Source organism: Talaromyces proteolyticus, assembly GCF_021365285.1.
Source record: "Talaromyces proteolyticus strain PMI_201 chromosome Unknown BGW36scaffold_7, whole genome shotgun sequence".
NCBI classification, from domain to species: domain Eukaryota; kingdom Fungi; phylum Ascomycota; class Eurotiomycetes; order Eurotiales; family Trichocomaceae; genus Talaromyces; species Talaromyces proteolyticus.
Genome location: NW_025764283.1, coordinates 1,849,082 through 1,861,311, shown reverse-complemented (window position 1 = coordinate 1,861,311; position 12,230 = coordinate 1,849,082). Strand labels below are relative to the sequence as shown.

At 46.5% G+C, this 12,230-nt stretch overlaps 3 protein-coding genes across 3 annotated transcripts; all 3 read left to right on the top strand.

The window, feature by feature from the left end:
• Positions 1-1,714: 1,714 nt before the first annotated feature.
• Positions 1,715-2,686, top strand: BGW36DRAFT_275770 (phosphatidylserine decarboxylase-domain-containing protein; the record flags this gene model as incomplete). Its single annotated transcript, XM_046210187.1, has 1 exon — positions 1,715-2,686. A coding segment is annotated over one exon (972 nt), but the record flags the coding sequence as incomplete, so codon positions are not given.
• Positions 2,687-5,053: 2,367 nt separating this feature from the next.
• BGW36DRAFT_297726 (uncharacterized protein) lies at positions 5,054-5,940 on the top strand (the record flags this gene model as incomplete). The annotated part of the gene is made up of 2 exons (XM_046211376.1): positions 5,054-5,405; positions 5,468-5,940. Coding segments are annotated over 2 exons (825 nt in total), but the record flags the coding sequence as incomplete, so codon positions are not given.
• A 1,093-nt stretch (positions 5,941-7,033) lies between these two features.
• Positions 7,034-12,182, top strand: BGW36DRAFT_381210 (SE, putative sulfite reductase). Its single transcript, XM_046216407.1, has 4 exons — positions 7,034-7,271; positions 7,329-7,468; positions 7,526-11,914; positions 11,973-12,182. The coding sequence occupies exons 1-4, from the start codon at positions 7,241-7,243 to the stop codon at positions 12,000-12,002; spliced, it is 4,590 nt and encodes a 1,529-aa protein (XP_046071480.1). The 5' UTR covers positions 7,034-7,240; the 3' UTR covers positions 12,003-12,182.
• The last annotated feature ends 48 nt before the right edge of the window (positions 12,183-12,230 follow it).

Genomic DNA, 12,230 nt, shown 5'->3' with positions numbered 1-12,230 from the left:
AATATTACCTTGAATGGCCAATGTATTCGGAGGAATTCTGAGCCTGAAGAGGCGCGCTGCTCTCGCGTAACTTTTAAGAGATATAATAACCAGAGGAGAAGAATTCAATATTTAATTTCTACGTAGGTGAACATTCTATTGACACAAATAGCTAAGCCACCTTCCCTGAAAGCATCTTGAATTCGCCGAAGATTGGTGGATAGGTACGGAATTAGTCTTAGGTACTGTGGTAGAATATGAAAACTTGTAACAACGCGTAACTAGGTAGCATGTCTAGAATTTTTAATGCGTACCATCTCTACAAGATAACCTAGTGGTTCTATGTTCCGTATAATACATTGATTTACGCCACATGACCTCACTCCTCGGCAGCATCTCACCTGGCGCTCTCGAAACTCCCCCCAACATAGCTCCTACCCATATAATCATCTCATTCGGGACTATGTATCACTTTGATCGTCGTCAACCTTGTCGGCATGACAGGGTATGGGTTATCACAAGCCTAGAAAAGAGTGCGGCTCTTATAAGTTTTGGCGCAACCATCTCAGTAGTGAAACTTGCAAGTAGCCGGGTAAACATCGAGCACCAAAAGGTGCAACTGCAAGTGTGCATGCCGTCAATTGACACCGAATAAAGCTACCCCATACGCTGTAAGTACAATAAGCAGTGATCATCACCTACAGGTCTCTCCATTGTGGTTGCCCATGATAACATCACCTCGTAAAGTCATTGATGCATCCGTCAGTCCGGATGCATCAACTCGGATATTCTGGGCCGGAGCGTTCCTTGGGACGGACCAAGTCTCGTTGGTTAACCTACAGCCAGGTGACAAAAGCTTGAATATGCTGCTAAATAATTGTAAACACGGAACATGACGCTATACTAGATCTAAGCAATCAACTACCAGAACTGGACGCAATTTCCCGCTTTACAGGATAGCCTCACACTAGTAATTAGTGCTATATTCAAAATTTTGTCCCCATACTGTAAAACTGCTCCGTCCGTGTGGAATGCTTGTGTTACATGCCCACCACAAAGGGCTATAGCTCAACATGCAAGATCATGGGATACCTGACATAACCGATTACTGAACACGGACAAACATCTTGCCATATTGTTATCATGACAACCAGATTAACTTAGAAAATGGTCTAGATGGCATTTCAATGTAACTGGGCTGAAAACAGCTTGATGTGTCGTCGTATCCTGAAGAGGATGGTGGAGATTCCTCCGCGTAACACTGTGCTTGAACAGATGCACAGTAGTGTTCCAGCTGGTCCTCAACGAAGGACGTCATGACAGTCGTTGAATAATAATGGAATCATCGTTCTAATGTATGACGCTATCTAGAGCAATTGCTGAAAAGTGACTGTATCATTTTTACCCATTCCCTTGACTACAAAAACCCCCTCCCCGAAGCCATGGAAATGAGAAGCATCGAGTAGCCAAAACCAAACCCGCAGCTAATCTTTATCATTTGAAGTATAAACACCTGACATACCAATATCGGAAAGTCTTCTGCAGTACCTACACAATGCCTTCCACAGAAAAATACGAGCCAATTGTCCAGAGCCTCCATGACATGATTTATGATCCCAAAAATAAATGGGAAAAAGACTTCGCTTATGGAATTGGGGAGGCCTTTAAGACGGCCCAAGTTGACCTTCTCCAAGCCCGGATCTATGAAGGAAAGACGGATACTGAAACTGTGACGTCTTTCCTCCAATATTGCAATCGCTATGTGAAATGGGTACCGTCTACCACGTCTGCGAGGGATGAGGCACTTTGGATGCTTTCGGTGTTTTACTTTGTCTTTGATCAGAAGGGCATAGTCGAGAAGCAGACCCCCATAGATCCAGCTTATATTGGCAAGACAACGCCGCTCTCCAATTGGCTTCACGAGTACGCCGACAGTCTAGGAAAGTGGATGGATACTGAAGACTCTGGTAAACTTGTCTCGACATTCAGGACGAACCCAGAATACACAGTCTTTGAATATCAAGAGCCAGAGGGTGGCTGGAAGACTTTCAACCAATTCTTCTCTCGGACGGTGAATCCGGTATACAGACCTATTTGTCCTAGAAACACTGTTGCAAGTCCGTGTGACGCCAAGTTTGATGGCTTCTGGGAGATCAAGGATGGAAAAGTGCGTCTCGAAACCCAAACCGTCAAATTCAAAGGGATCGAGTGGCCAATTGAGCAGCTACTGCAGGACACCGAACTAGGCAAAACGTTCCATAATGGTGTTTTTATGCATTCGTTTCTTTTACCAAATAATTACCATCGTGTCCATGCTCCAGTCAGCGGAAAGGTGATTAACCGCAAAACGATTAAAGGGGACGTCTATCTTGAAGTCACTGCGGATCCTGACAAACAGAAGCTACTGCCTCTGCCGCGACGAATGATGCCACGTAAAGGCTTGAATGCTCCTGAAGACGTTACCGCCCAGGATTACGCCGGCTATCAGTGGAATCAAGTGCGTGGTATGTGGGTAATTGATACAGATCAATCAGAAGTAGATGATATTAGAATCGGGAAAGTGGCACTTTTCGCAGTTGGTATGGCTCAAATCTCCTCCGTCAACTGGGATAAACAAACGGCGGGCGCACCAAATACTCAGGTTCAAAAGGGGGAGGAGATCGGCTACCTCAAATACGGTGGATCAGACTATATTCTACTATTTGAGAAGGACAAGGTTTATTTTGATGAAAATTGTCCTCAAATGAATCACTTGTACCTGCAGGGCGCAGCTCTTGTTAGCAAGATTATCGGCACAAAGTGATTGTGGAAGGATTGACCATTTCCCCAGTGCTTTCGAGTTGATGTCGATTGTTGCGCTACCAATCAGCGATATTGCTGAGACTGAACACTGCCTGCCCTCGAAGGTTCGAATTTTATTCGAATGTTGAACCTCGTGTTTCTCAAAAGTACCGACGTTCTGGCCTCATCCGGTCTTGATTAGCAACTGTTAAGCACACTTATGTACTGAATTATGTTAATCTACACCATCAACATCCCAGGTATTTTTGCTTCAGCCTAGGAGAGCATCGTATACTCGTATCTCTAATGTTCAGTATCCAAAACACCTTAATAGAGAAAATCCGAAGATGGCAGATACACATCCGGGAAGCTTGATATAAAATCATCAAAATCGATTGAATTCAGCATTACTAATAATACAAAATCTCCCAGACTCAACTCTCGACCTTTGCTATGCTGCTGTTTTTTATTTTTATTTTATTTTTATTTTCTGGTTTGCATCATGCGTCGCTTTGCCTCACCCTCTTCCTGCAGCTTCTCAAGGTAGGCCGACAAACGCTTTGGGACGGATTTTGGGAGGTTTGTGAGTTGTTCCGTAACTATCGCCGGATCGTATGTCTCCCAGAAAGGAATCAGCCCCTCCCCATATTGACTAAATTCGGGCTTTTCCCACAGATTCCAAGACAAGAATACCTAGACGACTGTGCACGCGAGATGAGTATGTATTAATGTCGACCCAGAGAACGTGGACGTGCACAGCCTCCCATTCCAGAAATACATTCGAGTTGCCTCCCATTCTTCTGAGAGCATTATTTCGACAATCTAACGAAGATCCCACAACTTTTTGTGATTTTGAATGAAACCATTCTGAAGGCGAGAATATCCTCAGGGCTTTGTCTACTTCCGCTTTCATCTCTTTCAAGCAATCAGAACGTCTGCACACGCGTCCTATTAAATAACTGCCCATGACCGTCAGGAAAGATGCCCAATCATTGGCTAGTGGTGATATTTTCTGGTCCTTTGGTGGGATATAGTCACCCAAGTGAACTCTGGCCAGAACGTCTCCTGTAGAGATGGAGGTGCCAGAAGGGTCATTACTTACTATAGGCTTAGATTACGATACGACTCGCTGGTCGGGTCGCCGGACCCTGTTATCCCGTGGTCGAGTTGAGTGTGGTCCACGTCATCGTGCGTTTAACTGGTTCTGCAGATCCTGAAGGCTTTGCCTCATATCGAACAAAGTGTTCACTTAATGTTTTCCGCAAGCGGTATTGTGCTTCATCAGTTATAAATATGAATACTATTTATCGAAATTTGAGACACGCCTCGACGAACGGAAGCAGTGGATGTGTCTCGTACATACCGTGGGCGTCCTACGTGAATACTCTATCACACTCATTAGGGTTAAACCCTAGGCTAACGTCGTGTTTCATGTGTTTATGCGCCGGGACCTACATGTTTATTTACGAGATCCTATTGGGCTGTTCAATAACATCTTGCTATTTCAGTAGAATTTTGTAGCATTCCGCAAACAGAGCATTTCATGTCAGTGTGACGGCCCGCTCGGCATGTGGATGTCTAAGGCGGCTAGCGTTCGGGCTAGCGTTCCACGTGCCCAGCGGTACACGCCCCACATGGGTTATCTAACCGCGACGCGCGGCTGTACAGGGTTCAATTTCTCTCCTCATGCTTAGAATTCTAGTTGAATGATAATGTACCACATACTTAGCCATGTGCCGATCGTAACAAAAGCCGGATAAAAGAAATACAGAAATACAAAATGTTTCTATCATTTAGAGATCCATTTATAGTTTGTATATCTAATACATGGTAAAATATAGCTATTAAAGCAGTAAGAGACGCTGCTAAATCAAATTAATCAATATTAGTACTACTATACCCCTAAGGCGAAACAGGATTGAGCAATTCCTTTCCCACACTGGCCCGTGGTTGGTCGGACACGGATTTTGGCGCCCTGCGAACCGGCACAATGTATACTATTCCTAACAGTTTGTACGGAATAAAGCATAAATTCAATTTTATTTATAACCTCATTTTATTAATATACATGTAATTCTAAGCTCCATCTTAATTTAAATTAATTTCTTAAATAGCTCTGTGACACGATATGATTAAAACGACTTGATCAAAAGCTCAGAATACAAATGGAATCGATTAGTATGTTCTGACTCCAATACGCGCCAGCCGCCCTAGATCTACAGTCTATTTGTATCTGATACCTTTTGCCAGGGAAGAACCGAAATCTTTAAAATCTCCAATACCGCCTGTTCTTGAACTTGAAGCTTCGACCTGCACCTTTGCAGAACTCGTGTCAGCGCTCCAGGTGTCTGGTAGAGTTATTGTTCGTAACATCCTAACTCCCGAAGAGATTCGGCAAGTCGAGTCCGATGTTCGACCATGGCTAGACCAGAACAGACTCTGGGATGGAGACCTTTTCCCGCCAGAGACAAGAAGGGCTTTTGGCTTGGTGAGAAAGTCTAAGACCCTTTGCATTACGGATAGTCGGCCATGTGAAAAGAATGAGGCGAGCAGTTCCAAACCCCAGCAGAACAACACCGTCGTGTTCAGCACTGGGATTGGTGCGCACGATCAGAATCTCCATAGGTCTGCCCACACGTCCGCAGGTGAGAGATATTGCTAATCTCTGGTTATAGTGATGACAAAATCCACAATCAGAACCAATGAGCTGCTGCGAGACACGAACTGGGCCGCCACGCTGGTATCGGCTTCATCGTTTCAGGAAAGAAGACTGCTAGACAGAATAATTCCACACGCTTCATTCCAGGGTCTCACCTTTGGGATTACACCGACCGACCTGCCAGCGAGGATAAAACACTCTTCGCAGAACTGAACCCCGGGGATGGATTCATCATTCTGTCGGGCTTTTTCCATGGAGGAAGCGCAAACAAGAAGGTAAATGAAGAGATACTGCTCCCCGCATGCTTTTACACTGGAAGTTGGATGAGACACGAAGAGAACCAATACTTGGCCAATGACTGGGAACAGATCCTTAAGCTTCCCAGATGGTTGCAAGAGCGTATTGGCCGGAGTCTCTCGGACCCCATTTTGGAATGGGTTAATATTACAGTCCTATGTTGCCTTCGCATCCTGAGGAGGCTAATAATGAAGATTTGTTTCAAGACTAGAGGATCCAAATGAACTGGTTGTCATATTATAGGTCCTATCCTTTTATAATGCAGAATGCTTGTAAGATAGAGATATAGTATCTCGACGATAATAATTTAAATCCCTTATCAACACTTTTTAATTAAGATCAAGTATAGACAAGGTTTACCTTAAATGATAATAGGCTACTATGTACCATCTGAATAGATATCAGTATTCCACTCATATCGTAGATTCTGTAATAGGTCCTTAGTACGATGAATATTTCTCTAACAGAATAAATACGACTACGCATATTCTGACCATTTTTGCAAAATAATTCACAGAGGCTTTTTTTTCATGCCTCATGCCTCCCCGATAGTGGTTCCCAGGCAGGTATAATGGATATGGGATGCCGTCTGTCAGGCTTTCTTTTTGATCATTGATGAGAGGCTCTGGGATAGGCGATCTGTAGAGCGGGATATTATCTGCTTGCTCCTTGAACCGTTCAAATGTTGTTGTTTGCATGGCTTTTTGCGAATCATATTTGCGATGGAAGACATGGGTTAGGGTTAGGGTTCAACGGTCACGCCTGTAATCCGTATCAGACGTCGTATCTACCACCATGCTGATAGAGGCAATTCGAACACCGTGCATGTTTCCGAGTAACATTAATATTATTAGTAAACATCCTCAAATATCTCCATTACATCAATTGATATTTAGGGTGCATGTACTTCGTGTCATTCGGAACTTGTATAAATCTAATCTACGCACCATATCAACCGCCACCAGATAATAAATCGATACGAAACATAAGTAATATAATATAGCATAAGTAATTCACACCAAGGAGAACTAATTATAATAATTAAATGATAATAAAATGATACAATAATAAAATAGTATATAAAATTATATAAAAATTAACAATCAAGAGTATTGCGTGATCGCTCTCGACCGAGACAGCGCAAATCACGGGAACCCCCCCGCAAGCTGGCCCGAAACGGCATGTTTGTTCCTGGCTAGGCTTGTGTTTGCATCGATGTCGTGATCAGCGGCCAATCAGTGCGTCGCTAATTGCATGCCGATATCGAGAGCATTGCCGAAAAGGGACGATTTTTTTAGCTCCCCTCATTGCGTCGACAGCAAACTCCAACTCCAACAAAACCAAAAAAAAAACAAAGTATTCTGCAGGACTCGGTTGATTACTTCACCCAATCCTCTTGTTGCAGATTACACGCCTTCACATCGCAGAGACGAGCTGTCTCATGCGGTCATAAGAGGCAATCCTCCCTCGTCCCGTATTACGCCGTGCGGTTTCGGAGCTGCGCCGTGAAAAGTGATCGCTGCCATGGCCTCTGTCACAACGTCTGCGCAAGCAGGTAGGTCTCTTCAGATATGTACCCTGCCCTCAATTCATCTACTAACAGCCCAATTAGTCGCGAGAATCGCCTACCTTGCCAGCGATGTGGTCGTTTCCGTCCAGCCGTCCCTGCAGAAGGACTCGCTGTTCTCCAGCACATTGCACACATTAGCGACAGAGAATTATCGCAGCGTCTTATTGAAGGGCATACCCGAGGTAAACCGCACTCGCAGCGCCAATTCATACTGCTTGGGATATTAACATACTCTCCAGATTCGAGCGGTCCGCTTTAATGAAGATCCTCTGCTGTCAGCTTTCCACCCTATCCAATCCGGCAAGCTTGTCACCGTCACCACATCTTCATCTGTCCTCCTGACTTCAATCCCCCACCTCTACCGCCTTGCCAGCCATCCAGTCGTCATCCATGTCGCAATTGAGTCCTCACCATTTCCAGACTTTTCTGTGATCAGCTCGATACGCCAGTGTGGTTTCTCCTTCCTCCAGTCTGAGACCGTACAAGAAGCACAAGATATCGCGTTGACCGCTCATGCCCTTGCTCTTCGATCCGGCAAGGGTGTCATTCACTTTTTCGACCCTGCGAACTCTGTCCATGACGACAGCATTGCCCTAGAGGATTTGGATGTGGTGAAGAAGGTGTTGAACCTGGACGCAGTTCGACCATCCTACAATGGATCCGGTGAAGGCGAGACACTGTATGCGGATTCAGGACGGCTGCCAATGGTCCCTGAGGATGCTGTTGAAAGAGCCCCGGCGACAGATGCTGGTCCGGATGCTGGCCTGGCACCTCCGCTTTCTTCCACCGTATCGTCTGCTTTTAGCCAAGAGGCTTCCTCTGTGGGATCTTCGCGTCGAGATAGCAGTGTCGATAGCCACGCTCTGAGCTCCGTAGCCACGACTGTTGATGGCACCAACGTGAGACCTGTCAACGCCGCTGATATATTCGAGTGGACCGCGGACATTTGGCACACACTTGAAAGCAATGTGGGAAGGAATTACCGAGCAATTGAATACACTGGTCCGCAAAACGCTAATTCAGCTATATTCATCTTTGGATCTACCGGCATTTTCGTTGATGCTCTAGGAAATGACAACTCCGGTTTGGAAAACGTTGGAATCATTACTGCCCGGCTCTACCGTCCATGGGTGGGAAGTCTGATCTCAAACCAAATACCACCATCTATTGAGCGCATTGCCGTCCTAGAACAGGTTAAAAAGACTACCAAATGGGGACCGTCCTTCTTGGACCTTCTGTCAAGTTTGACTGCCGCCCCAGGCCAATCGCGAAGCCCGCGGCTCGTAGGATACCGTCTTGGCCACATTGAGGTATCTACTGTAGCGCAAGCACTGCGCGGTATTCTGCAGAATTTGCAATCCGACTCTCCCATCCAGAACCTTGAAGTTGGCAGCCACGAGGAACACGCCATTCAAAAAGACATCGAACAACCAGCAATTGAGAATGCATACACCAAGATTCTGGATCAGCTATTCAGTAAACGATTGTACGTTGCAAACCAGCTGGGTGCTAGCAATGCTGGTATATCATCTACAATCGCAGCTAGTCCTGAATACGGTTTTGGTTCTTTGATTGCACGATCTGAGCATCGTGATAGATTCATTAAGCAGGTTGAATTAGCTGCCAAGTCGAAAGACTTTGCTACAGATCGACCACAGACCTGGCTCTCTAAATGGGCCTTGAGCGCTCGTGACACCGTCAAAGCTAATAGCATTGCCGAAGACGTCATTGGACGGTTGACAATGGATGGCTCCAAACTTGCGAGAGATCTTCTCGAGAACAAAAAACTGTTTTACAAGGAGTCACAGTGGTTGATTGGATCCGATGCTTGGGCTTACGATCTTGGCAATTCTGGCGTTCACCATGTTCTTGCGTCTGGTGCTAATGTCAATATGCTGATCATCGACTCTCAACCTTATTCTGAGCACATGGCGGCGGATTCTTCTCGCAGGAAAAAGGATATTGGTCTTTATGCCATGAACTTTGGTAACGCCTATGTTGCTTCAGTTGCCGTTTACGGCTCTTACACACAAGTCTTACAGGCCATGGCGGAAGCTGACCAATACGATGGTCCATCGGTCGTCTTGGCCTACTTGCCCTACAACAAGGAGAACGATTCCCCATTGACTGTTCTCCAAGAGACTAAGAAAGCGGTGGACCTTGGCTATTGGCCTCTTTACCGATGGAACCCCAGCACTGATGACAGCGAGCCCAAGTTCTCGCTTGATTCTGAGCGCATCAAAAATGAACTCGAAGAGTTCCTTCGCCGGGACAATCAATTAACTCAGCTCATGCGTCGTCATCCTAAGTTCGCCAACAATCTGTCTGAATCCTACGGGTCCGAAGTCCGCGCTTTACAGAAACGCAAGGCCAAAGATTCTTATGAAAAGCTGTTGGAGGGACTGTTTGGAGCCCCCCTCACCATTCTGTTCGCTTCGGACAACGGCAATGCTGCCAGCATTGCCAATCGTCTTGGAAACCGTGGTCGCCTTAGGGGTCTCAAGACTCTAGTTATGGCGATGGATGATTATCCGATAGAAGATCTTTCCACCGAAGAGAACATCGTTTTCGTCTCAAGCACTGCGGGACAGGGTGAATTCCCTCAGAACGGTCGTGCGTTCTGGGATGTTGTCAAGAACTCGGGTGATCTCGATCTGTCGTCTATCAAGTACTCTGTTTTCGCTCTCGGCGATAGCCATTACTGGCCTCGCAAGGAAGACAAGATTTACTACAACAAGCCAGGCAAGGATCTCGATGCTAGGGTTGCCTTCTTGGGTGGTCGCAAGCTCACTGATATTGGACTTGGTGACGACCAAGACCCGGATGCTTTCCAAACCGGTTACGCTGAATGGGAGCCTCGCCTCTGGCAAGCCTTGGGAGTCGACAATGTAGAAGGTCTACCTGATGAGCCCCCGCCGTTGACCAACGAGGATATCAAAGCTGCGTCTAACTATTTAAGAGGAACGATTGTCGAGGGGCTGTTGGATGAAAGCACTGGTGCTATTTCCGCCAGTGACTCGCAGCTTACCAAATTCCACGGCACCTACATGCAGGATGACCGTGACTTGCGTGACGAGCGTAAGGCCCAGGGTCTAGAACCTGCATACTCATTCATGATTCGTTGCCGCCTGCCTGGTGGTATTGCGACGCCTAGTCAATGGCTACAGATGGATGCTATCAGCAGCGCCCACGGAAACGAAACCATGAAACTCACGACCCGACAGACGTTCCAGTTCCACGGTGTTATCAAGAGCAAGCTCCGTTCAGCAATGCAAGCTATTAACAAGGCTTTGATGACTACTATCGCAGCTTGCGGTGACGTCAACCGTAACGTGATGTGCAGTTCCCTCCCTGAACTCTCTAGCTACCACCGTGAAGTCCATGCAATCTCACAGAAGATTTCAGACCACTTGCTCCCTTCTACCACTGCTTATCACGAGATTTGGCTGAAGGATGACAACGACAAGAAGGTCCTTGTTGCGGGAGACGCTGTTCAGGACCATGAGCCTCTATACGGTCCTACTTACCTGCCTCGTAAATTCAAGATCACTATCGCTATCCCGCCCCACAACGACACTGATGTCTATGCGCATGACATTGGTTTGATCGCAATCAAGGGCGCTGATGGACATCTTGAAGGCTTTAACGTTATTGCGGGTGGTGGCATGGGTGTAACTCACAACAATAAGAAGACTTACCCACGCACAGGGTCCATGTTCGGATTCGTTGCCGCCGACCAAACCCACATAATCTGCGAGAAGATCATGCTTGTACAGCGCGACCACGGCGACCGTAAGAACCGCAAACATGCCCGTCTCAAGTACACCATCGACGACATGGGCTTGGATGTGTTCAAGGGCAAGGTTGAAGAGCTCCTCCCTCCTGGTCTTCGATTCGCCGAGCCCCGCCCTTTCAAATTCATCTCCAACATTGACACCTTCGGCTGGCAGAAGGATGAGAAGGGACTCAACCACTTCACCTTCTTCATCGAAAACGGTCGTATTGAAGATACTACCGATTTCTCCATGCGAACGGGCCTGCGCGAGCTTGCGAAACTCGATAAAGGCGAATTCCGGTTGACTGGTAACCAGCACTTAATATTATCAAATATCAAAGACTCAGAGCTCCCTGAAATCAAGGCTTTATTGGCCAAGTACAAACTCGACAATACTGCCTTCTCCGGTTTGCGTCTGTCTTCCTCCGCTTGCGTCGCCTTCCCTACCTGTGGTCTCGCTATGGCCGAGTCAGAGCGCTACTTGCCCGTGCTTATCGACAAGCTCGAGTCGACTCTCGAGCAGAACGGGCTGTCCAAAGAGAGCATCGTCATGCGCATGACTGGTTGCCCCAACGGATGCGCCCGGCCCTGGCTCGCCGAAGTCGCCTTTGTCGGTAAGGCGTACGGTGCTTACAACATGTATCTCGGCGGCGGGTACCACGGCCAGCGGCTGAACAAGCTCTACCGCTCTTCGATCAAGGAAGATGAGATCCTCGATATCATGAAGGATCTTCTCAAACGGTACTCTCTTGAGCGTAAGACGGATGGTGAGCGTCCCGAGCGATTCGGTGACTGGTGTATCCGCGCTGGTATTATCAATGAGACTACTGAGGGCAAGACCTTCCATGATAATGTAAGTTTTTCCTTTCCTTCCGCATGTGATTTTTTTCTCCCAGCTAATATTTTTCTAGACTGCTGAAGAGGAAGAGGACGAGGAGTAGATGCTACCCGTGTATACAAAGCAACGGGCTAAAAGCTTCATAATGATTTGGATTTTCTTATTTGGTAATTGAACTTCTCCAGTGGATATGTTATGTATGGCTTGACTAGCAAGTGTTGCATTTCATCAAGAATGTATTGTAAATAGATCTGAATGGCATGATGTTGTATTAACTATTCTACATGTATTTTCAACTAAATTGTGCGTAAATAACTCACTCCGTAAATAT

Coding starts and splice junctions, on each gene's coding strand:
- BGW36DRAFT_381210 (XM_046216407.1), top strand. CDS start 7,241: ATGGCCTCTGTCACAACGTCTGCGCAAGCAG. Junction 7,272..7,328: donor CACAACGTCTGCGCAAGCAG/GTAGGTCTCTTC, acceptor CAGCCCAATTAG/TCGCGAGAATCGCCTACCTT. Junction 11,915..11,972: donor GCAAGACCTTCCATGATAAT/GTAAGTTTTTCC, acceptor ATATTTTTCTAG/ACTGCTGAAGAGGAAGAGGA.